General features: G+C 50.5%; 3 protein-coding genes across 3 annotated transcripts; all 3 read left to right on the top strand.

Annotated features, from left to right (window-relative positions):
- Positions 1-284: 284 nt before the first annotated feature.
- LOC147057474 (uncharacterized) lies at positions 285-3395 on the top strand. Its single transcript, XM_085911626.1, has 3 exons — positions 285-384; positions 485-2458; positions 3283-3395. Exons 2-3 carry the CDS (start codon positions 535-537, stop codon positions 3393-3395), a joined length of 2037 nt encoding a protein of 678 aa, XP_085767752.1. The 5' UTR covers positions 285-384; positions 485-534.
- Positions 3396-4905: 1510 nt separating this feature from the next.
- On the top strand, positions 4906-6543 carry LOC147057473 (uncharacterized). Its single transcript, XM_085911625.1, has 7 exons — positions 4906-4986; positions 5155-5226; positions 5567-5686; positions 5752-6069; positions 6163-6360; positions 6447-6478; positions 6522-6543. Exons 1-7 carry the CDS (start codon positions 4906-4908, stop codon positions 6541-6543), a joined length of 843 nt encoding a protein of 280 aa, XP_085767751.1.
- A 348-nt stretch (positions 6544-6891) lies between these two features.
- Positions 6892-24780, top strand: LOC147057472 (unconventional myosin-XV-like). Its single transcript, XM_085911624.1, has 63 exons — positions 6892-6936; positions 6996-7139; positions 7213-7295; positions 7367-7430; positions 7499-7608; positions 7860-7934; positions 8007-8097; positions 8282-8385; positions 9014-9077; positions 9317-9430; positions 9659-9820; positions 10151-10267; positions 10338-10396; positions 11061-11184; positions 11271-11366; positions 11444-11575; positions 11695-11820; positions 11879-11956; positions 12032-12183; positions 12249-12294; positions 12375-12499; positions 12733-12850; positions 12927-13102; positions 13176-13260; positions 13669-13750; positions 13816-13946; positions 14064-14159; positions 14528-14656; positions 14738-14844; positions 14914-15140; positions 15204-15276; positions 15349-15540; positions 15655-15728; positions 15859-15932; positions 17115-17217; positions 17283-17608; positions 17813-17903; positions 18008-18103; positions 18190-18250; positions 18341-18434; positions 18913-19030; positions 19099-19214; positions 19282-19341; positions 19883-19958; positions 20041-20156; positions 20250-20368; positions 20493-20746; positions 20822-20896; positions 20965-21170; positions 21255-21370; positions 21467-21536; positions 21616-21688; positions 21766-21839; positions 21919-22001; positions 22079-22209; positions 22285-22379; positions 22441-22615; positions 22927-23087; positions 23150-23283; positions 23352-23485; positions 23769-23902; positions 24098-24238; positions 24297-24780. The coding sequence occupies exons 1-63, from the start codon at positions 6892-6894 to the stop codon at positions 24396-24398; spliced, it is 7209 nt and encodes a 2402-aa protein (XP_085767750.1). The 3' UTR covers positions 24399-24780.
- The last annotated feature ends 148 nt before the right edge of the window (positions 24781-24928 follow it).

Genomic DNA, 24928 nt, shown 5'->3' with positions numbered 1-24928 from the left:
AGGCCATGGGAGACCTCATATAAAATGTAGTTCATATGCTCCAAAACATAGTAGCAGGTCCTGGGAATTTTCAAAGAAAAAAAATCATTGATCATCTGCTTGATTATGCAAAAAAATGGTGCGCAAATTATTTTCAATCAATTCAATCTCGACCATCCAGGCGCTTTTTCCCGAAAGCCCAAAAAACTGAAGGTCACGTCTCGGTGGTTTCTTTCTAAATGCGTTTTTTGGGAGGTTGTCGGAATACTTGTGGAATGTCTCCATATCTGCGTGTTTTTCAGCAGGATTGATGGGGACCGCATTCCGACACTTTGGAGCTCTAGCGAGGCGGACGGGCCCTGGCGCAGCACAAATCCACCAAGGCGTATCCAAACTCTCTTAAAGGTCAGACTCCGGAGCATTTGGTTTCACTCTTCTGAACATATCAGCTTCTATTCTTCACGCTTAAAAGTCAACCCCATGTCTGTGTTAAAATGTCTTCCAGAATTTGGAGACCTGCCATGGTGGAGCGCCGCTAGCTAACTGTTTACAAAAATGCCTGGCAAGAAAGACCCCAAGAAGGACGACAAAAAAAAGGGTGGCAAGGCCGAGCCCGAGAAAATCAAAGAGGAAGAAAAGAAAGGGAAAGATGGCAAGAAAGGAGGAAAGGAGGACAAGAAAGCCGCCAAGGATGACAAGAAAGCAATAAAAGAGGACAAGAAGGGGGCAAAGAGTGACAAAAAAGGAGGCAAGGATGACAAGAAAGGGAAGGACAAGAAAGGAAAGGAGGAGAAGAAAGGAGGGAAAGACAAAGGGAAGGGAAAGAAAGTGGAATCGGAAGAGGAGGAGGAGGAAGAGGAGGAGGAAGAAGAGCTCCTGGATGATGAGGAAGAAGAGGATGATGAGGAGTTGAGTGAAGAAGAGGAGGAGGATGACAGGCGGGCTCGGGGGCGTGGAGGACGCAGGACCGCGCCAACAGCGAGACGAAGGAGAGGCGGCCAAGACTCCGAAGAAGATGAGGAGGACGAAGATGACGAGGACGAGGAAGAGGAACCCAAAAAGATATCCAAGGACGGCCAGCACCACCACCGCCATAAAGATGGGAGGTCTGATGCCGATCCAAAGAAGAAAGGCAAGAAGAGCGAGGAGGCCGCCCCGGTTCCCGTTCGGGAAATCCCCAAAAAAGGTCTCAAGAACATGTCCCGGATGTTCATGAAGTTTTCGGGCTTCAAGCGGCGGCGAAACAGCCGGAAGAAGCTCAAGAGTACCTCGCGCTTGTTCCTCGGCCTGGGCAAGAGACGCAACAGACTGGCAAAGAAGAAGCGCCGCAAGTCAATGCTGAAAAACACCTCTCGCTTCATGATGAGGTTCAAAGCCAGCAAGAGGAGAAAGAAGGAGGCCAAGGAGAAGGCAGCAGGCGATGGAAAGAAGCCCACCTACATGCTGCTGCGCCTGGGCGGGGGTGGCAACTCGTCTCAGAAGAGCGGCTTCTTCAAGGGCTTGTTTGGCAAGAAGAAGGCTGGCTCCGCCGGAGGATTGAAGGGTCGGAGTACGGTGCTAGGTCGGGTTGCCGCGGCAGCCCGATGGCTAAACGACCGTTTTGTGTTCAACAAGATGCGAAGGCAAGCGGAGGACGAGCATTACTTGGAGGGACACCGCGGGCACGGCAGACAAACACATCTCCGCGGCTACCACAACCACGGCTACGAGCAGTGGGAAGACCCCCACGGGTACGATCAAAATGGTCACGGACATCCGGATTATGGATATGACGGTTATGGTGACGAGATAGCGTACGGGGACCAAGATCCGTACGGAGCAGGGGCAGACTACCAGGACTTGGGCTACTACGAAGATGAGGGCATCTACGACCCCGGTGCGGAATATTATGCGCAAGGTCTTTATGATGAGGACACCGGGGTCTACTATGACCCCCATCTGGTTGCCCAAGGGTACTACAACAATCAGGAAGCAGCGTTATATGGCTACCAGCAACAACAAGCGATGCCCATGTACAACGAAGTTGGTTTAGACTACTATGCCCCAATGGGTGACGATCCAGTGTACGGACTTCATCAGGCTCAGGTATATTACGATGAAAATGGACCAGCGGATTATTATGACAGCAGGCAAGCATATTACAATAACGTCCATGCGGCAGCTTCGGGAATGCACGGAGAAGTTCTACCAAACTATCATGATGTTGTGGGTGTGCCCTACCAAGACTTCAACCCTCAGCAGATGGTTGGTTTTCCACAAGGGGGCCAACAGGTCTCTGGGGGGCAAATAATGGACATACAGGGTCAGTATGAAGACCGCTATGTAGATGAGCTGGATCAGTATGGGGTTGAAACTGGGGGGCTTCAGGGGGGCGAGACATTCCGAGTTCCCAGACCTCAAGTGCGCCTTTTTGGAAAAGAACGCCTGGAAGTACCGCTTCCGCCTCCACCTAATCTTCCGCCTGATCCGGAATTTGAAGGTATGTCCGATATCCAGTACGAAGACCAGATACCTCTGGCACCGGGACATTCAACTGACATGATGTTACAGCAGCAAATGATGTCCCCGCAAGAACAAATGATTATGTCCTCTCAGCGGCTAATGCCAGCGATGACAGCGCAGCAGCAAATGTTAGCGGAGCAAAGTATGGTACCCCAATTTCTACCACACCAAGTCATGTCCCCACAACACATGTTAACCCCACAGCAAGGGATGTCGCATCCGATGATTATTTCCCAATCAGTGATGACACCAGAGGAGCAAATAGCCATGTCACAGCAATCAGCCATGTCCTCACAAATGATGATTCCCCACTCAATGATGTCATCAGATGAGCAGCAGCCGATAACGTCGTCACAAATGATGAGTTCCTATGCAATGATGTCACCGGAAGAACAGATGATGTTGCAACAGATGGCATCACCCCATCCCCAGATGGTACCCCAGCAGGGTTATGGCCTTCCATCAGTTCCCACGCCAACTGCCATGATTATCAAGCAAGCAAGTATGTCCCCACTTCCCGCCCGCCGCATGCCACGGTCTCCCAGTCCATCCCGACGCTCGGTTGTGATCCCTCCACCTCAGGTACCACATCACCCCAATCCTATGGTACCCTCACCTATCTTGCCACCGAGACAAATCCCCTCCCCACATCCAGCCATAAGGAATAGTATAAATGTCCAAAGACCCCCCTCTGTCATTTCACAACGGATCTCGCATCCGCCCTCTCCCAGAATGCAACCTCAGTCCCCCTTGGCTGGGGTACCCTCACCGTCTTTTTCCCCTCACGCTTCCTTCATTCAGCGAAGTCCTCCGCCGTCACCGAGGACCTCAATGATACAGCACTCTCCTCCCGCTTCCCCGCGTGCATCGATAAGGATGCGAAGTCCACCCGCATCACCTGCTCCTGCCGGTAGTCCGTTTGGAGGCAGGAGGTTGACTGGACAATCCTCTCCAGATCGTATATCCCCCGTCCTCTCTCCTCAACTTAGCAGAAGACAATCTCCTATTCAATCTCATAGAGGTTTATCCCACGAAGTGCCTCGATCGGCGTCCCCAACTCTCTCCCGTCGCTCGACTCGGCTACTGAGGGATCCCACACCGCTAACCAGACGCAAGATGGGTGGGAATGTTCCCTTGGGAACTGTCAGACCTTCACCTATGGGTCTTAGAGGGCGTCCAGTACCCCCACCCACCCAGAATGTGCGTCCATTCCATGCCGGCTCTATAAGAAGCAACAGATCATCTGTACTCACTATCGACTCTTCTCATCAGTCTTCTCCTTTTCAGTCACCTCACATGATACACCGTGCGCCCCTTGTGAGGCGGGAGTCTGGGCGTTTTCCTCCGCGTCCTGTAGCCCGGGGGCGTCCACTCGTTGCCCAAAACTCCATGAGGAGGATGCCCTCACCCCCACCGAAGCACATTTCGCATCCGGCATCCCCACGCGGCTCTCCTCGACATTCTCGCATGTCCAGTCCCCTCTTGCCTGCCCACGCCGTCCAGCCACCGGACCTGTACACCTCGACCTACGTGGATCCTTTCACCGATCCGGTCGCCACCCCTGCTTCGCCAATGCTGTCTCGTGCCTATCAAAATCAAGCCATTCGCCAGGCTTCTTTCTCTTCCCCTTTTGGCCCCCAAGCCGACACGGATAGAATGTCAGCCCAATACGTTGGACCAAATCCTCTTTCATCCCCTTTGCTCTCTGCTGCAATGCAAAATCAGGCACTTCAAGATGCCTCCTACCTTTCCCCATTGGCTCCCCGCGGGTCACCGGCGATCCCTTCTTCTCCGCTTTTGTCCGGAGCGCTGCAGAATCAAGCGGTGAGAGACGCATCCTACATTTCCCCTTTGCAGAGGCCACTGTCTCCTTACGAGCAACCTATTGCCCCCTCATCCCCAATGGTGTCCAGAGCCCTGCAAAACCAGGTGCTAAGAGACGCATCTTATGCCTCTCCTCTGCAAAGACCACTATCTTCTTATGAGCAGCCCATGGCCCCTTCCTCCCCTATAGTTTCTACAGCGCTACAAAACCAGGCACTGAGAGAGGCATCCTACGCTTCACCTCTACCAAGACCGTTATCTCCCTACGAACAGCCTATGGCCCCTTCCTCCCCATTGGTTTCCAGAGCGCTGCAAAACCAGGCTCTCAGAGATGCTTCCTATGCTTCTCCCCTTCAAAGGCCACAGTCCCCCTACGCAGCCCCGTCCGGGCATTCGTCTCCACTGCTTTCTGGAGCCATGAGATACGGTCAAGCACTCAGCGGTGTGGCTTCCTATCCCACACCTCATCTCCACTCGCCATATGGACAGACATACGTTACCGGGTACGATTACATATCCGAGCCCGGCCCGGCGCCGCTTCTGTATGACGCTTTGCAGAACCGTGGCGACTTCCAGAGCGTTACGTCTTTAAGATCCCCGATGATGCAACGCCATAACCCTTACGCTCCCGTCAGCCCCGAGCTTCACAGGGCGCTCCAGCAAAACCCAAACCTCCGCCAAGTAAGCTATCAGACTCCTTTGCAACTCAGATCCCCTTACAAACCTCCACCACCTTCTTCACCAATGCTGGCAAGTGCCATACACAATCCCCAGTTAATGGGGGCATCGTACAGGCTGGCAGACGGAACCTTATTGTCACCCTATGCGGAAGCGCCTTCCTCCCCGCAGCTCGGTCAAGCCTTGCAAAACCAGCAGATCCGGGGAGCTTCGTACATTTTGCCTGACGGATCAGTCATCAGGGTGGGTATTAAAGCAACTTCTGTTCAGAAACAGACTGTCCCAAAAATATATCGGCTACATACGTTTTGGCTGGACTTATATACAGTATAACATTTTTATTTACAGTAGGTGTGTGTTTATTGACAAAGATGCTTGTCTAATTTGTTGGTGACTTCAAATTATTTAATGACATCAAAAAACAGTCTTCTCTCCTTAGTCTTGTCTACAGTCTTGTTCAAAGCAGTATCTTCCAAACATAATTGATCATGTCTCTTGTGGCCCTTCTGGATTTTTTGGAGACAGCCTGTAGAAGCAATCTTTTCATCAAGTAATGTCTCACTGTCTATTTTGCCCTATGCAGGACCCCCGAATTCCCCTGAAACCCATGTCCCCTAACCTTGCCAGGGCGCTTCAGAACCAGGATCTCAGGACGGCTTCATACACTCTACCCGACGGCACAATTATAGACCCCAAAAACCAAGTAACGTATGATTTGTGACAATACACATTGTTTCTGCCTTTGACAATCTGTCTCTTGGCATACAGGCACCTGTTTCACCAAACCTCGCTAAGGCCCTAAAGAACCCCGCCTTACATGAAGCTTCCTACTCACTGCCTGACGGTACTATCGTCATTGACCCGAGAAAACCAAAATCCCCCAACCTTGCGGCAGCACTTCAGAACCCTTACCTGAAATCGGCATCTTACACACTGCCCGACGGGACCATCATCATCGACCCGCGGAAGCCCGTCTCTCCCAGTCTCGCCAACGCCCTTCAGAACCCTACCCTCAAGAATGCTTCCTTTAACCTCCCGGAGGGAGTTCGAGACCCCAATAAACCCATCTCGCCAGACTTGTTAAAGGTTTGTTGTCAACTGCCGATTGCAAATCTATTGACACGGTAAAGTAGTCGGTCTCTCAGAATTGTAAAACTTGACCTTATTTGAATTTATCAGGCTCTTAATAACCCAGCTTTGAAGGGGGCAACCTTAACCCTCCCCGATGGAACCATGATTGTTGACCCGAGAAAACCAAAGAGCCCGAACCTGACGGCTGCCCTTCAAAACCTTCACCTCAAGGGTGTATCATATACCCTGCCTGACGGAACCATCATCATCGACCCACGCAAGCCGCTCACTCCCGACCTGTCAAAGGTACATCATCCTAACCCTGTTTGCATTGATGATTTTGCAAATGGTATATAGACTGCAAACTGTTTCCTGCTTTCACCTCCCATTAGGCTCTTGCCAATCAAAACCTACGGAATGCTTCGTATCAACTCCCCGATGGTTCCCTGGTCATCCCTGGTCAGCAGCCAAACCTCACCGCTGCTCTGAGGAAGAACATGGCCCTTCGTTCTTCCGATCTCTTTCACCTCCCTCAAGACTCAGTGTTCACTGGAAAACCAAAACCCGACAGTCCGAACCTCTCTTCCGCCCTGAACAACGACGAACTGCGTGGCATTCGTTACAGGTGAGGAAGGAGACCGCAAGAGATCAGGTGATGAAAAATTCAACTCGAGCCACATTTGTCCCGTAGGTTGCCAGACGGCTCCATCCTGACAAGACGCTTCCACAATCCCAACCTGGCCAATGCCATCCAAAACCAGCAGCTTCGCTACGCTTCGTACAGGCCCCCACCGGCGCTATACGGCACGGATAATCGTTACGCTGCAGTCCCGCCCTATGGGCCGCACTCAGGCCACTGGGCCCGGAATGCCAGAGGCGGCGGTGAAACAGGGGAGGACGTGTGGGCCGCTGAAAGAGTTTTACCTCACGGCACGGTCCAGCACCTGGCCAAGTGGTCCATGTACAGAGAGACCGGAGTCTTGGACAGCTATTTACCCACGCCTAACGTCGAGAACGAAGAGCTCCGGGATCCAGACTGGACTCCTGTCCGAGAGAGGGATCCTGGGCAGAGCTGGTATGACAAGGTAGTTCCGAGAGAATCATCTGAAATTTGGACCAGATCCTTCAGCCGAGCTACACACCATTGTTATTTTTTAGATCTACTCTATCCTAAGCATGCCGACAACCGGCCACAGGGTGAAGCGCTGGGCTGAGGGCATGGAGGACTTGACGCAGATGCCGTAAGCCTCACAAGCTGAATATCTGAGTGTTGCCCTGAGGCATTGTCCAGATCCTACTTGTTTAATTTCAGCGAACTGAATGAGACCACCGTCCTGATGAACCTGAAGAAACGCTACGACCAGGAGCTCATTTATGTAAGTTTGCTCCCTATGTGCACGTAAAAGGCAATACTTGTCGACACTTGTATATTTTCTTTGAAAAGACGTACATCGGCAGCATCCTGGTCTCCGTCAACCCCTACAAGTTGCTCAACATTTACGGCACAGACATGGTACTGCAATACGAAGGGCACGGCCTGAGCGACAACCCTCCGTAAGACTCTCATTTCGTTCAACGGCGAGTTTACCTCCATAGTCTGATGGCTAATGTACTAAAAATCCATCTTGTTAGCTTAGTGGCTATTTCAGTCCATCCTGTTGTTTTATGTATTATAACCTGCTAGTTTGGGTCGTTGAACTTTACTAGCTAATGCTGCACTTAAGAGTCCAATTTGCTAGCTTAGAGGTATCGTCGACCGTTCATTGAACTAGCGCGTGATAGCAAAATGTGTGTCTGTGTTGCAGTCATATTTTTGCCATTGCTAATCTCGCCTACACCAACATGATGGATGCCAAAGACGACCAGTGTATTGTGATCAGGTACTGAGTTTGTATTTCCTTTCTTTTTTTTTATGTCAATGTTTGAATGTTTTTTTTTGTTGTTGTTTACAGTGGAGAAAGCGGCTCTGGGAAGACGGAAGCCACCAAACTGATCCTGCGTTACTTGACAGCCATACATCACAAGCACAACGTGGCGCAACAGGTAGGCCCGCCATTTTTATTTTTATTTTTTTTCATGAACTGTGAACGGAACCAAAATGTTAGCTAACACTATGGTCGATTTGCTTCGTCTTGACTGTGTGGCGTCAGATCCAGGTAAGCTAGTCGACTGCAAAATTGTCCAGGCTGCTGTTGGCGTGGTAACGTGTGTATTTACGTCTTCTTAGATTTTGGAAGCCACGCCCCTTTTGGAGTCCTTTGGCAACGCCAAAACGGTGCGCAACGACAACTCGTCACGCTTTGGCAAATTCACTCAGCTCTGCATGGAGGAGTGAGTGCTGAACAAACCATCGCATATTTCTCCACATCGGCAAATGTTTTGTGAAACTTTGCCAACTTCAAAACCTTTTCCACATTTTATGCAGAAATTGTCAAATTTGTAGCACATTTCTTAAGCTATTCAAACCATTTCAATTTCAAATTGTTCAGCTCATTCAAGCGTTCCTTTGCCAGGTTAGCATTTAGCTGCTTTTTAGCATACTTAGCACATTTGAAATAACAGGATGTAAACTCTCTTTCTTGACACTTCTATGAGAAAATAATTGGCCTATTAGCATAGTTGCTATTTGTAGTTGCCCAATTTGGATAAATGAGAAATTAGCAAGCCTGTTGTCATTGTTTTTTTGTAACCGTTAAAAATGACGCTGTCCCTGAGGAAATGTGTTTTGTTTTCTTTTTATCTCCTTGGTGTGGTTCTTATGTAAGCAGTAGCGTAGCGCCCGCTGCCATAACAATAGCACACACGCGGAGAATCGAACACTCTGACGTGTGGCACGAACACACTTAGCTGACAAGCTGACCTCGCCAAAGACGACACAAACACATTACACATGCGCCGCTTGTTATTTAACTCTCAACTGTGTGTGTGTGTGTGTGTCCACTCTAATCTAATTAACCAGGGGCCTAATCAGCGGTGCCATAACATCTCAGTACCTGTTGGAGAAGTCTCGCATTGTCTTTCAGGTAAACTGGACGCACACGCACGCGCACACGCACACCCGGCGTCTTCTTTCAAGTGAGTCAGTGTGAGAAAGAGGAGATTCATGAATCAGTCAGTGTGAGGTGTCAAACATCATGCTATGTGGCTTTAATCCTGATGCCCATCAAACATGTCCATCAATGGCGTCCCGGGAGTCCATCCATCCATCCTTTCATCCATAGTGGATGTATTGTGATTTTCGTTTTTTTTTTCTCACGTTCAGGCCAAATCGGAACGAAACTACCACATCTTCTACGAGATGCTGGCAGGGCTCCCGTCGCAGGAGAAACACTCGCTGTATCTGCAAGATGCCGAGACCTACTATTATCTCAACCAGGTACGTGCGCGGAGCGTGTGGCCAATCAATTTGGGGGTTCACAAATGACTTGTCATCTGGCTTCCAAGGTGACATTTGTCCTCCGGACGTTGATGAATGAACAGGCGCAAATGTAAATGTGGCTCGGGTGACCTTTCACTCTGTTTGATGGAAATGATGAATGCTTTTGGAGCGGCGCTTTTGGAGCGGCGCTTTTTAAGGCCCGCCCGCGTGTGCCCACGAGCGCAGGGAGGCGACTGCAAAATCGCAGGCAAGGACGACGGGGAGGACTTCCGACGCCTGCTAAGCTCCATGGACATCCTGCGCTTCAGTGCCGAGGAGCAAAAGGACGTATACCGCCTCCTCTCCTCCATCCTCCACCTCGGCAACGTCTACTTCCAGTCGCAGCAGGTCCACGGCAATTTACTTTTTTTAAATTTTATTTTGATATTATAAGAATGTTGGTTTAAAATATTTCACATTTTAAATCCTAAAATATGAATGTGTTTAAATCATGAATTGGGTCATAATTAGTCAATTTTTTTTTTTTTTATAACTAAAAATATAGAATTGTTCATTTCATGATTTTTTTAGAAAACAATGTTTAAACTAACTACTGCGTGAGAATAAATAATCAATCAAATGAATCCTCCCATTTTGATCAATCAATTGTGAGGAAAAAAAAAAGTAAATATGACAGCTCCTTACGTTAACGACACTGTTGGACGATGCCTCCTGCAGGCCGGAGGCGGTCAAGAGGCGGCGGCGGTGGTGAGCACTCGGGAGATACGAGTGGTCGCCGAACTGCTCCAGGTGTCGCCTGAAGGCCTGCAGAAGTGTGTCACCTTCAAAGTCATGGTGGGCGCCACATGCCAACGACACGCAAGTTTCATGAAAAGGCTTGATGTGCAGCGTGTTGCCTTTGCAGGACACAGCCAGGGAAAAAATTGCCACAGCGCTCACAGTGGAAAGCGCCGTGGATGCCAGGTCAGTTCAAGTCCATTTTGGGGATTTATCCTTTTTTTTTAGGATTTCTTTTTTGCCATTTAGTGGTCACAAGAAACCAGCAAAAAACTTTTTTTTTAGCTGCCAGAAGTGTGGCCTCAAAATACACCTTGGCCCGAGGTGTAACAATTAATTGAATTATCGACAACTAATCGTTTATTCATCGACGATTATTTTTGATGGTCATTTAGATCTTTTTTTAAAATGAAACTTGTCCAAATGCTGCCAATTTCAGCTTCTCCACGGTCAATTTCAATTTCTGTCGTCCTGAACGATTCTTTTGCTTACACTTTGGAAAACAACGATGACGATATTTTGCCTATTTCCTGACATGTTACAAACTCTCATACTTACTTTATGTTTGATTAAAAATGATGAACATTCAAACTTGAATAAGGAAAACGGAATGGAACTGCTCGGCATAAAACTCGATTATTGCTGTGGGAAACCTTGCTGAGATTTTCTTGCCATCCTTGAAGGGGGGGGACAAGTAAGGACAAAGGATGTAAAGACGAGCGTTCGGGGGTGTTCGGAGAGGTTTGGAGGTGGGGAGGGGGCTTATCTTTTCAGATGCCCTCTTGTTACCATAGCAACCAGGTTCTCTTGTTTCCATGGCAACCCTGTTGCGCGTGTTCGTGTCTCGTAGAGACGCCGTTGCCAAGATCCTCTACGCGCTGCTCTTCAACTGGCTGACGGAGCGTATCAACGGACGGGTGTACCCTCGCAACGAGGCGCTCTCCATCTCCATCCTGGACATTTATGGATTCGAGGTCACGTTTTTGGGGGGTTTTACGGTGTATTAGTTATAACTGCCACTGACATTGAAGGTCGCACCGTTTCAATAAAACTTCTGCAGGATCTCCAGGTGAACAGTTTTGAGCAGCTGTGCATCAACTACGCCAACGAAACTTTGCAGTTCTTCTTTAACAAAGTCACCATCCAGCAGGAGCAGGTCAGGGAAAAACCTTGGCCCGTCCACAAATCACCCAAAAAAGAAAAAAAACAAGAGATCTGAGATCTGGCCCGTAGGAGGAGTACATGCGCGAGCAGATCGAGTGGCGGCACCAGCCCTTCGGCCAAGACCGAGCCTGCCTGGACCTGATCGCGGCAAAGCCTCACGGGATACTTCGCGTACTTGACGACCAGTGCGGCTTCCCTCAGGTGAGCCTTGAGCGCCATCGGCGGCCGAGATGGCGGCCAAAATGGTGGCCGAGATGGCGGCCGTGATGGCCACCAAGATGGCCGCCGCTGACCTGCTCTCGCATCCATCCATCCGTCAGGCCACAGACCACACCTTCCTACAGAAGTGCCACTATCACCACGGCAACAACCCCCTGTATGCCAAGCCCAAGATGCCGCTGCCCGAGTTCACCCTCAAGCACTACGCTGGCAAAGTCACCTACCAGGTAAAAGCGGGAAGACAAATGAGTGTCAAGTAGTTATGACTCATGTTTTGGATCTTAGGTGACCAAGTTCCTGGACAAGAACTTTGACACGGTCCGCCAAGATGTCCTGGACCTTTTCATCCGCAGCAAAAACGGAGTCCGACTATTTTTCACTCATCTGCGTGTCGGCGAGCTCAGTGCTCACCTGTGTTTTGCGTGCGCGTGCCTCCAGATGGTGTCCGAGCTCTTCCTGAAGCATTCCGAGGAAACCTCGCAGAATCGCTCCAACGCCCGGCGCGGCAGCGCCGCTCGCCGCTTCCAGCCCGGCACGGTCGGCGCCAAGTTCCAGAGCAGCTTGCAGGAGCTCCTGGAGAAGATGGAGAGGTAGAAGACAACGTGGGTAAAAGTTGCAGCTCCCATTCATGAATTATTATTTTTGTTTTTCCAAGGTGTCGTCCGTATTTTGTGCGTTGCATCAAACCAAACCAGCGTAAGGTAGCTAACGACGGGCCCGCCGGCCGCGCCACCTTTCCGGAGCAGAAGAGCTGACCTGCGAGCTTTTTGCGGCGCTTTAGGAAGCGGCGACGTTTGACTTGGAGCTGGTGAGCGCGCAGCTGAGCTACTCGGGAATCATGGACACCATCCGCATACGCAAGGAGGGCTATCCCATCAGATGGACTTTTCACAACTTCCTAAGTAGGTGAGAAGCCACATGTACATCACCTTGGCGTGACGTGGGATCAGCTTGAATGACTTCAGTCACTCGTTCACCGCCAGCCCGGTTGAAATGGATCTTTGACGACGATAGCCGTCGATGGCAGTGAATCGATTCTACTTTTGTGGATTTTCTGTGTTTGGGCTTTCAATCATTTCGATTGTTAAGCATTGGAATGTTTTTCGAAGCTTGAGAATGAAGACTTTGTGCACACGCAGGTACAAAGCGCTGCTCTGCTTGAAAGACGCGCCTACGCCCGACGGAGAAAATTGCGTCATCATGCTGAGAAAACTGGGACCCGTCAAGGTCGGCTCCTACCAGCTGGGAGTCACCAAGGTCCGCACGCACGCACGCACGCACGCACGCACGCACACGGAGGGAGCCGCTAAAATGCTTGCGTGTGCACGCGCAGATCTTCCTGAAGGAGGATCTGCACCGGCTACTGGAGGGCAAGCGCGAGCGCGTGCGCAACATCGCCGCCCTCACGCTGCAGAGATACGTGCGCATGTACTTCATCCGCAAGAACTTTGTGGAGTTCCGCCGCTGCATGACGCTGCTGCAGGCCCGATGCAAAGGCTACGTCGTCAGGCGAGCGAGCCGTCGGCTGAAAAAAAAAAAAAAAGAAATACAACATCTGACAGTTGATTTGTTTTCGCCACAGAAAGAAGTTTAGTCGCAGGAGGAAATGTCTCGTCAAGTTTCGCGCCACGATGAGAATCGTCGTCAATCGGCAGCGCTACTTGAGGGTACGTCTAGTGGACAGTATCGTCATAATAAGAATAATTTCATGCATTATTTAATTGAAAAAAATCTAAATATTCAGATTTTTTATGAAGAAAAACTGGGTTGCCATTTACAATGTTTTTAAAAAATATTTTAGTGTATACAAAAATAAATTAAAAGCCTACATGGAATTCAAATGTGCAGTTTTAATTAGAGTTAAAAAAAAAATTGCCGAGACTGAATTTGTCCCCTTTTTAGTACCTGCAAAATTGTGCCCAGCCATGAAAAAACAAAGTGTAATTGACATTTGGATTCTGTTGTGGTTTCATCAGACGGTGGTGGAGCCAGCGAGGAAGGCTGAGGAGGTGAGCGAGGAAGATGAGGAGGATGGTCACATGTACAGACAAAAATGTGCTCATGTGTGTGTGTAGGACCGCCTCAACCGAGAAGTGGTCAACGTGACGGCTCTGCCCATCCCCGTTGAGTTGGCGGCGCTGCTTCAGGCGGCTTCAGGTGCGCACGGGACGGGCCTATAAATAAACACGTGCTTGAGCGTGTGTGTGCGTGTGTGTGTGCAGGTGGCACCGAGCTGCACTCAGATTGCCTGGCGCTGGTCCAAGCTCCCAAAGTTCAGGTTGAACTCCAGTTGACCTTGCCCCTGGACATCAACAACTACCTCATGACTCATTACGTCCGCGCCATATTTAGGGTGAACACACGCACGCACACACACACACACACACACACACACACACACACACACACACACACACACACACACACACACACACAAAGCTGTGTTTAAAGGTCGCGTGGGGCTTTTTAGGATCCATCCTTTGGGATGCTGACGGCCCCTTTGGACAACTCCCTGACCCGACTGGATCAGAACTTGAAGCAAGGAGCCCTCAATATCTTTCTTCTGGTATTTCACCCCATTCAAAACACACACACACACACACACACACACACACACACACACACACACACACACACACAAATGCAGCAAAACAAATCAAATAACATTCACAAGTGAACTCATTCAGTGATATTAACTGGGTTGGCAGCAAATGAGTTAAAAATCACCCAAAATCTCTTAACTGTCATTTGAATGAAGCAGTTTGACCTTCCCAATTCATAACTTAATAAGCAACCAGTTTTATGTGACTGGGCTAGCTAACAAATAGCACAAACAAAAGAAGCAAGTCTCAACTAGTTTGACTGTGCTAACTTTCTGGCTAGCACCTCCTTTACTAGCTAACAACCCATCCAAGACTCAACTGTTTGTGTCAGATTCTACGTTTCATGGGCGACCCGGAGCTGAACGGAGCTCAGGAGAACCTCTTTGGGAATTACATCATCCAGAGAGGGCTTGCCAACGCCGAGCTCCGGGACGAGATCTTTGCTCAAGTGGCCAATCAGGTACCGGCGAGGCGCCGACGCAACAGGTCGGGCGCGATCGTCTCGGAAGTCACGCCGTGCCTTTTGTCGACCCGCTCGCAGGTTTGGAGAAATCCCAACGCGCTGAATTGCGAGCGCGGTTGGCTCCTCATGTCCTCGTGTCTATCCGCTTTCCCGCCTTCTCCCAGGCTGGCCAAGCACCTGCTCAAGTAAGTGGGACTAACCCGTGCACCTGACTTTCATGGCGCCGCGTGTTGAGCCACGTTCTGGGGTCTCAGGTTTGTGTCGGACTACGGGCCGGAGGGCTACGACTCGGTGTGTCAGCACGCTCTGCTGCAGGCCATGCGGCGCCACGGCGGCGGCCACGGCGGCGGCCACGGTGGCGGCCACGGCGGCGGCCACGGCGGCGGGGACGGCTACTCGCGCACCTACCCGCCGTGTCTCCTGGAGTGGACGGCCAACCGCAAGAGGGCGCACACCCTCCTCCACGTGCACTGCTTGGATGGTACCGGGCCGCAGAATCCAAATGAGTTTTATTTCGCGGCTCAACTTGTGTGCGCTCTTCCAGGCGTGTCCGTCCTGTGTCCGGTGCACTCTTGGACCACGGGCGAGAACATGGCCAAAGACATCTTGCAACACAGGTAAGAAGAAGAAGAAGAAGAAGAAAAAAAAATAACGTGGTCAGAAACATTGAGGCCGGCGAGTGTTTTCAGGGGCGTGACGGAAGGGCGTCAGGGCTGGTCCGTGCTGCTCAAGGAGCCGGCGCAGCGGGTGGAGCTGGAGGGCTCAGACTACGTCCTGGACTTGATGTCCGACCTGGAGTTGTCTGCCCGCTTCCCCAAGCGCAGCAGCTACTTTATCATCTCCGCTCAGGAACCGGGACGCGTGCGGGCCAATGCTAGCATGTAAGAGACGGACGGACGGACGGACAGACGGACGCTTAGTTAGCCAAGTATGTTGTGTTTTGAAAATGGGGGGGAAAAAAAGTCTTCCTGACATGGTCTGACTTGATTTTGTAGAAGTCTGTTGGGTGGCGGCTTTGACAGCGATGACCAATTCATACCGTCGGCCATCATTGGCCACGATGTCCAGGGTAGGCGCAAACACACACACACACACACACACACACACACACACACACACACACACACACACACACACACACACACACACACACACACCCGTCTTGCACTATTGTGTGACCCAAGCATGTTTCTCCTTAGACCTGGAGCCTCATCCAGGAATGGATCACTTCCTGGATAGCCTGTTTGAGCCGGTGCTGTCGGACAGGAGCGCAGTAAGTTCCATCCACGGCAAAAAAAAAAATGCGGAAGTTCACCGCTCGCTATCGGAAGCAGCCGTATCAGATGTGTCGGACACAGCGAGATTACGTTACCCGGTTTGGTACAAGCGGCGCGGGCGCCAGATGGTCGCGGTGATTTCACCAAGCTGGCCGGGCGACGGTGGCAGCGGATCAGTTTACCGGGCGGGAACTGACACTTGCCTCACGCACGCACGCACGCAATCCACGCACGCACCCACGCACGCTACTTGACTCATTGGTGACGCACGAATGCTTTGATTGAAGATGGAAAGCGATACGTCGCTACATTCCGTTACGTTCGCAAAGTCCTTTGGGCAGATTATTCGAATTGCGTACAAATGACTTCACGGCTTTTGGGGGGTAACCAGTTCGTTAACATGATTACATAGAAACTAGTTTGCTTGATTGATGACATACAAATTAGTTAGCTTGTTTAGTTGGTCAGTTAGCTTTGTTTTTTAGCACGATATTCATTAGCGCTCACATTGGTCATTGGTGAATGACTAAGTCTTTTGTTTAACCCACAGAGTGGGTTAATTGAGTTAGTAATTGTTTGTTGGTTAGCGTCAGTGACTAATCGTGTATGTTTTTGTAGCGTACGCGAGAAAGGTTGGCGTGCCGTGCCGTGCGGGGCCAGTGCGGCGTCTCAACATCTCAAGTCGGCGTACAGCACTTGCATTTTAGTCTTCTTTATTATTTATTAGGCCAGCCTTTTCCAAAGCTTTCCCTCAAGTATAAGCCAGTATGTTTTATTCAGCGCTCGGATTTGGCCTCCGCTGAGCGCTCTCACCCCGACCCCCGCCCGCTTCACAGCTGACGGATTTGAAACCATATCTGACAATTTTCCCCTTTGACCCCGGATCGCTGGGCTCATTCTTTCACGTCAAAGCCAAAAACAAACAAGGTTTCAAACAAACCTGATGTTTTCCCAGCGACCCATCAACCAAGCCATCTAGATATGGGCCCATTCTTTTTCTCTCTCTTTTTTTTTGTTATCTGTCAGCTGCCTTTGTGCTGTCCGCCTACATATCTTTCATTTTTGTCCCGATTATTTTAATTTAGCAGCTACAACACAATGTTATTTAACCAGACTTTTCATTTTATTGGCTGGCATTTTCCTGTCTGTCTGTAACTTCTCTTTGTGGTCCCTGACAGGACGTGGACTCGGCCGCGCTGCTGTCCAGCAGGTTGAAAGGTCGCGGAGGAGTCGGGTGGCAAGAGCAAGCCCCTTCAGGCGGCCCCCCGCCTCCACCTGGAGGTCAGACCACCTCCCAAAAAAATAAACACCACACATTGTAAATCAAATATTTGTGTGTCCGCCAGCTGTTCGCGTGCTTCCCGTCGGCGGCGTGATGTCACTTCCCTTCGCCGCCGTGGCCCCCGTGTCGAGCCCCCCGACCTCGCCCGTCACGAGCCCCCCCTCCAGTCCCCTGCTCCAGCATCCCCCCAGCCCGTACGGCGGCGACATCCCTCCGAGTCCCTACGCCAACATCCCGCCCAGCCCGTACGCCAATTTCACACCGTCTCCCTACGCCGACGTGGGCCCGCCGTCCCGCTCGTACCCTTCCGCGTCCGAGCCGGACCCTCAGACGGCCGACGGTCAAAACGACAGGCGGGGGGACACTTCACCGCCACAGGTTAACGCGCAGGTTACCGCATCAAGATACTCAAAGACAAAAAAAAAAAATACTCAGATAATTAGCCATGTTAAAAAAAATTAACACTCTGATTGCGATTGATTCAAATGACATACATGGCACCTTTCTTCCAAGTTCTATTTTTGCAAACAACTCTGTTGTTTCTAATGATTCTGAATCCAATATTTGCACTAACGAGTCCATTTGAAACCTCAGGCTGCGTCTCATGACGTGAAAAGGGACAGCGGTCCTCGGAGGAAAGCCCCTGGAATTCCCATCAATAATGACAAAGCAGCCAAACCGTTTGGTAACAATCACACCTTGGCCTCTCTCAAGTCTATTTTTGTCAACTTTGATTTATTTGTGCGTGTTTGTTTGTGCGCGCCTGTGCGTGCGTGCGTGCGTGAGTAGCTCCCGTGGGCACGTCTCTTGCCCCCCCTGCTGGCGAAAGGGTGAAGTACTCCGCTCTGATTTCTGATCAGATCGTGCCTAGTCAGGATATCCAAGGTCAAACTTTTATATTATTAAACTTAAATATTCTTAAGTATCCATTTTGGAATATCTCATCAATATTATTTTTCTTTTCCTTCCAGAAATTATCAGGCGGTACAACTCGCCACCTCCCCCGATGGAGCCATCTGCCCCCGGAAAAAGGTCGCAACATTATTATTTTTTAATTATGGTCGTTAAATGATCATAGAGGTCAGGGCACGTGTGTATAATGGTGGTATATTTCTCATATAGGAGACCAGAGGGTAAATTTAAGAAGAAGCAAACGCCTCGCGATGAAGCTTTGCAAATCTTAAAACCACAGATGGACAACCGTCCTGCTCCGCAGGTGCTCGTGCTGACACACACAAAAATAATATTCAAAGACACTTACTTGGAAATAGAGGTGGGCAATTCCAGTCGTGGCGGGTCGGTCTGGTCCGGTCCGGTCCAGTCCGGCATGTTTTGTGTGTCTGTCTCCCTGTTGCATCACACCTGGTTCAAATGATCACGGTTGCTTCTGTAGACGTTCCTAATGATCTGAATCAGGTGTGTTGCAACATTCAGACGATGACTCGCCTATGCATATATTTATAGATGTATATATGTCAAATTTCATTTTGGTTTTATGCAATGACCTCAACTCTCCAAAACTCAACAGCTTAATGCCTTTAAAGAGGCTTTCTTAGTGGTCTTCAAAAGCCAACACTGAATGATTTGCCATTCAAAGACACACTCAAGATCAACCACTCAAAGAGGCTTGGACGCCTCAGCAAAAGTCAACATTCAAAGACAGCGCTACTCAATGACGCTTGCCGTACTTTTAGCTCAAGCGGCCTGTGGCCCCGCCCCCCTCTGTACCTGCCGTTCCAAAGACCACCTCCCAACCCACCGAGGACACCAAGCGCAGAGCACCTCGTCGTCCGGTGCCGGTCCCGCCGTCAGGTCCTCCCACCCTTGACCACGCAAACACTCCCGCTCACATGACTCACGTGAATTTGGATCTACCGCAGTTTCTCGAGAGCTTCCGGTGGAATCGGAGAGCATCCAGACCAAACTGCACCGGAATGCCAATCAGGAACACTACACCTACACCAACGTTTCGTGGAAACTCTACCTGAGGAAGGAGGTGCCTAAGCCTTCATTTGTTTGGACTGCGTGATGACACGTGCGTTGAGTGAATCTCTTCTTGCCAGGTCTTCTATCCCAAGGACAGCTTCAACAATTCGCTGGTGCTGGACCTCATTTTCAAACAGGTGATGGGCAACATGGCACTCAAAGACAATGTTGCTCTCTCGGTCACTTTCTAAGGTCTGTCGCGACACTCAAGACAACTTGACTCCTTTGATGCGGCCGAACCAACCGTTGTGACGTGGCACTCAAAGACACGTTGCCTAAATGACCCGACACTCAAAGACCCGAAAAGACGCTCAGTCGCGTTCAAAGGTCCGTCGTGACGCTCAGACACTTTTAAAAACGTGACTCTCAAAGACACTCAAGACATGTTGAGTCCTTTGATGCGGCCGACCCAACCGTTGTGACGTGGCACTCAAAGACACGTTTCCTAAATGACCTGACACTCAAAGACGCTTTTAAAAGGCAACGCTTTTAAAAGGCAACGCTCAAAGACACTCAAGACATATTGACTGCTTTGTGATTGCGATTTGCCACTAAGCTCATCAAAGCATCTCCAAATATCGTTTTTTTTTTTTTTTTTTCCCGCGGCTTGTCGTCACCGCTTTGTCGCCGATGCGGCAGATGAAAAGCGGCGTGCTTAATTTGCGCGCTCCTCCGCAGATCGTCAACGACACCCTGTCAGAGGCGTGCGTCCGCATCCGCCGCGATGAAAGGCAGCGGATGAAAGCTCTCTTTGGTAGTCTCTCTCTTCTTCCCACGCCACTTTTACACACGCTTTGACACACTCCTGATACTCGGCGTGTGTGTGTGACTCACAGATGAACACGGGGTGCAACCCAACACGGATCCGGTGGAGGAACAGGTGAAGAAACGCATCGTCACGGCCGCCACGGACACCTGGGAAATCTACTTCTCACGACTCTTCCCGGCATCGGTGAGGGTGCCTAGGGGAGAGAAAAAAAAAACAACAACCCAGATACATAGCCGTACAGTATGTAGAGCGGCGGGCGTGTTTTTCTGCCTGCAGGGAAGCGTTGGAACGGGCGTGCAGGTGCTGGCGGTGTGGCAAGGCGGCATCAAGCTGCTGAAGACGGTGAAGAGCAGCGCCGCAGCTCCAGACTACTTCCGAGTCCTGCGAGCGTACACGTACGGATGGCCGTGCTTACTCCAAAAAAATTCTCATTCGCTGCCATCGACGTATATAGACGTCAAAGATAAACGACAACTGTGACGTCCATGGTGACTCCAAACTGTCCCCCCTCTGTCTCAGTTTTGCCGACATCCTGTTTGTGAGCATCCCCTCGGAGAACATGCTGGAGTTCAACCTGAGCAAAGAGAAGCTGATCTTGTTCTCGGCCAAGGCGCCGCAGGTGAAGCGGCTGGTGGACGACTTCATCGGCCAGATCAAGAAGGATTCCCAGTACGTCATCGCCGAGCGCAACTTTGTGGCCGAGCGGCGACACCTGCTCAACTTGCACAAGGGCGACGTGATCCGGCTGCAGGTTCTGGACGGCCTGGAAAAAGGTGGGCCAGCGTGTGTGTGTGTGTGTGTGTGTGTGTGTGTGTGCGCTTCACGGCTGCGTGTGTGTGTGTGCGCAGGTTACAGTTATGGCTGTGTGGTGAGGAAGAAGGTGGTCTTCTTGGAGGAGCTCAAGAAGGACACGCAGGACTTTGGTGAGTGATGATCAACTTCGCAATGATGCCTTTCCGTCCACGAACTTTTTTCACTCCACGTTTGGCAGGTTGGAAGTTCGGCGCCGTGTTTGGTCGCTCCGGCGCCTTCCCGTCCGAGTGCGTCCACCCCGTGGCGCCTCCCGACTTCCTGTCCCTTCCGTTGGACCGCAAGGCGGAACCCCGAGGCGGGGCGGAGCGGTTCGCCGGGTCGTCGGCCGTGGCCGTCGCTGTGGCGTCCGCCGCGGCCGCGCACGAGATAGATCAGACCATTGAGGTGCGAGACGCAAATTTGCCAAACTTTTGACACCTTGTCACTGATTGGATTTGCCACCATGTGGGCCATCTTTGTTTTGCTCAGAGACTTTCTCTGGATGGCTTGGACGGAGACGTGGACGAGACGACGCTGCAGGACAGTCAATACGACATGCTGGAGTTTGCCAAGAAGTATTTCAGACAGGGCGTCCCTGGGAGCGGGTAATTACTTCTGAATGTGTCTTGTGATGGATTCACGATCAATTGTTCAATCAAACAAAGAATCAAGATAAAACTGTGTTTTGATCCTGCTTTCAGGGACTCCGTGAAGAATAAGAACAAGAACCGAGTCTCCAGGGAGCCCGAGGAAATGATTAAGTTCTCCAAGGTTCTTCATTGATAACATTTGTTTCGTGTCTTTTTTTTTTGTTTTGTTTTTTCCGATACCTCTTGCGTGTTGTCTCCAGATTCCCCTGAGCGAGTCCCTCATCGAGCTCAGCGATCCGGCCATGAACCGAGTGGCGGCGGACCTTTTCCTCTGTGCGTCGTCATCTTACACCCCAAAAATACAGCCTTATTGTAATTTTAAGGAAAATCAACTTGTGTCCGTTGTGTAGCGGTGATGCGCTTCATGGGGGACGCGCCCTTAAAGGGGCTGACGGAACAGGAAGTGGTCAGCACCTTCCTTAAGGTATGTGCGCCATCACCAGACACTTCAATAGGTACACCTTATGATGTGTGTGTGTGTGTGTGTGTGTGTGTGTGTTCAGCTGGTAGGAGAGTTCACCCTGATGAGGGACGAGGCCTACTGTCAAGTGCTCAAACAGATCACAGCTAACAGCAGCTCCAAAGCGTGAGTTCTCCATTGCACGCCACACACGGTCAACATGCTCCAGTCAAAAACGAGATTTGGCCGCCGTGTGTTTGTAGTGAGAGCTGCCAGCGAGGGTGGAGGTTGCTCTACATCCTGACGGCGTTCACTCGCTGCTCGGCCGTCCTCAAGCCTTTCCTGCTCAAGTACCTGACGCAGGCCTCCCTGGGCGCCGGGGTGCAGTATCAGGGTATCCCAACCACGACCCCGTGAGAATCAAAACAGCCAGCGGTCAAAGCAATCAGCTGTCCCAATACTTTTGTAGGGATGGCCAAGGCGTGCCAACAAAACTTGGAAAAAACCTTCCGATACGGCGGCCGCAGCGTCCCGCCTAACAACATGGAGCTGAAAGCCATGATGGTAAAAGGCCGTCCGCACGTTTGGTCCGCCGGCGCTCTGACGTTGGTTTGGACTCCCTCAGGCGGGCAGAAGCTCCAAGCGTCAGCTGTTCCTCTTTCCGGGAGGCCTGGAACGCCACGTGAAGATCAAAACGTGTTCCGTTTCCCTGGAGGTGATGGAGGAGCTGTGTTACGAGATGGGCCTGCTCAGGTTGGAGGCCGTGGAGGAGTACGCCATCTTTTTGGTCACCGACGGAGGTGCGTTTGAACAACTGCCGCAAAGTTCGGTTCAGAACGGTGAAAGCTCATTTGAACCGAGTCCGGTGGTAACAAACAGAAAAAAAGGCAGCTGTCAGTTCCACAATTGGCCACACCACCGTTAGAGGGCGCTGTGACCAGATTATTTGACAAACTGCTAAATGTGTTTCCTGGTGTTATCTATGAAATGTAAAAAAAAAAAAAATCACATACCTCGCCCAATGTGGTGGCTTGGACCTTCTCACCGGGTTTCCCCCTTCTGAACTCAACTGGTCCGGAACCATTAAAAAAAATGTCACTTGCCCGCTCAGGTCAGAACGTGTGTCCGCTCAGCAAACACGAGTACATCCTGGACGCGGCCACCCAAGCCGAGCTGGTGGACAACAACTATAGCTTCTGGTTCCGACGCGTGGTCTGGACGCAGCCGCTGAAATTTGACAACGAGCTCTACGTCACCATGCACTACAACCAGGTACAGCGAATGCGCAAATGTGACCGTCATCCGCTTGGAATATTTCTCGCCGGTGTCACTAGATCCTTCCGGACTACCGCAAAGGTCTGCTGAATGTTCTGCCGTCGGGAAAAGTTAGCGATCAACAGTTCCAGCAGATTTCCAAGCTCGCCGCCTTGCAGCACAGAGCCAAAGACAACGTCTTCATCCCGAGCATGTGAGTCACTTTTGTGCTTCAAATCTGTCGATTTCAAGAAAACAAAAGCAAAGTGGAGTCTTTCGCAGACACGAGCTGTCGGAGTACATCGCGGCGCCGCTCTTCAAAAAGCAGCCGCCGCAGCAGTGGGTTGCCATGGCGACACAGCACACGCAACAGGTCCAGAGCCTCAGCCCGCACCAGGCCCGAGCACAGTTCATGGGTGAGATCTTGAAATGGAATTCAATGAACTAAAAGTCACCAGTGCCAAACTTGATAGTTGGACTCCAGCCGTCGCCAATTACATTTCATTGCGATATCTGATTCCGAGCTCTGGGGAAATAATTTAGCGCTGTGCTTTTCTTGCTAGTTGGAACGCTTTAATAAAAGTTGGCTGTCCGAGCAGCCGCATGAATCTTGATGATGTCCCGATGGGGTCGGCGTGCCCCTTATTATGCATACGCAATGAGAGCCTAAAACGTGTGTGTGTGTGTGTGTGTGTGTAGGACTGGTGAGCGCGTTCCCCATGTTTGGCTCGTCCTTCTTCTACATCCACAGCAGCAGCTCTACCTCCTTCTACGCCCCCTGCATCGTTGCTGTCAATCAAAACGGTCTCCACTTCCTGCACAAAAGCACGCATGTGAGAGAGAACGCGTTCAAAGTATGCTAGCAAGTTTATTTAAGCAGAGAAATGGACAAAAAGGAGCATCAAGTGGCCACTGGGAACCAAAATGGCTGACTTTTCAAACTTTACAAGTCTTTTCTGGAGTGGATTCTTGAGACTTTTTTTCATGGGCTGTATTTTCAACAAAATTGTGCCGTTTGTCCGCCGTAGGACGTGATGGCAGTGGTCCCTCTGTCCGAGGTCCAATCCAGCCGCACGCAGAGGCCCTCTGCCGGGGCCAGCTACCCGTACGTGGACCTGGTCCTGGGTGACGCGGACACGCGGCGGCTCATCCAGCTGCAACTGGAGCAGGTATGAAGAAAATGAAAAAGTCTTGCGGAGGTATTTGGCCAAACGTGTTTTTGCGTAGGGGCTGGAGCTGTGTCGAGTGGTCGCCATGCAGGTGGAGAATATGATGTCAACGCGCCAGAAGCAGCTCACGCTGCCGCCCAGTGAGATCACTGTGTTATAGCGCTCCACACACCAGACCAGACTCAAATTTGGGGATTTTTGTTCATTGCACTTCAAGCTGCTATGCAAAAAAAAAAAAAAAAAAAGCTTAGCTCATTTACGTGGCTAATTAGCAAGCGTGCCTAATGTTGCGACTGGCAAATGCGTCCTTGTATTAAATATGATAGCATTACCAGAAAATTGCTAACCAAAGGTCAAAGTGAGTCACTATATTTTCTACAAACTACAGTTTTACATGATATACATTTTGTATGTTATGTTTTTGTCATTTTTTTAAAGACAAAATGGATGTTATTTTGTTTAACAAAAATGATAACGCATGATCAATATGTAATGTTTTGATGCAAAAAAACAACAACTTTTCTTTTGAAGTAAAAGTTCATCCAACAACAACAAAGATAGGGAGTTAGATTTTTCACTTGGGACATCATTAGGTTTGTGCGTCAGACGAGTCCCAAAATGGCCAAAGCGTCTTCGTGTCGTGCGTGTGACACGTGACTGCTCTGCCCCCCCCCCCCTAAGATGGCACTT

This window comes from Syngnathus leptorhynchus, chromosome 5, assembly GCF_054491065.1.
Source record: "Syngnathus leptorhynchus isolate UIUO chromosome 5, UIUO_Slep, whole genome shotgun sequence".
NCBI classification, from domain to species: Eukaryota; Metazoa; Chordata; class Actinopteri; order Syngnathiformes; family Syngnathidae; genus Syngnathus; species Syngnathus leptorhynchus.
The sequence above is the reverse complement of the archived record's forward strand: the minus strand, read 5'-3'. Positions and strand labels throughout refer to the sequence as shown.

Bases quoted from the DNA above. Each gene is read 5' to 3' on its own strand.
- LOC147057474 (XM_085911626.1), top strand. From the start codon at position 535: ATGCCTGGCAAGAAAGACCCCAAGAAGGACGACAAAAAAAAGGGTGGC. The intron at 2,459-3,282 runs GTATGTCCGATA...TCCTTCATTCAG, and splicing joins GCCTGATCCGGAATTTGAAG to CGAAGTCCTCCGCCGTCACC.
- LOC147057473 (XM_085911625.1), top strand. From the start codon at position 4,906: ATGATGCAACGCCATAACCCTTACGCTCCCGTCAGCCCCGAGCTTCAC. The intron at 6,070-6,162 runs GTTTGTTGTCAA...TGAATTTATCAG, and splicing joins TCTCGCCAGACTTGTTAAAG to GCTCTTAATAACCCAGCTTT. The intron at 6,479-6,521 runs GTATCAACTCCC...CCTGGTCAGCAG, and splicing joins CAAAACCTACGGAATGCTTC to CCAAACCTCACCGCTGCTCT.
- LOC147057472 (XM_085911624.1), top strand. From the start codon at position 6,892: ATGGGCCGCACTCAGGCCACTGGGCCCGGAATGCCAGAGGCGGCG. The intron at 21,171-21,254 runs GTGCGAGACGCA...TGTTTTGCTCAG, and splicing joins AGATAGATCAGACCATTGAG to AGACTTTCTCTGGATGGCTT. The intron at 23,486-23,768 runs GTGAGATCTTGA...GTGTGTGTGTAG, and splicing joins GGCCCGAGCACAGTTCATGG to GACTGGTGAGCGCGTTCCCC.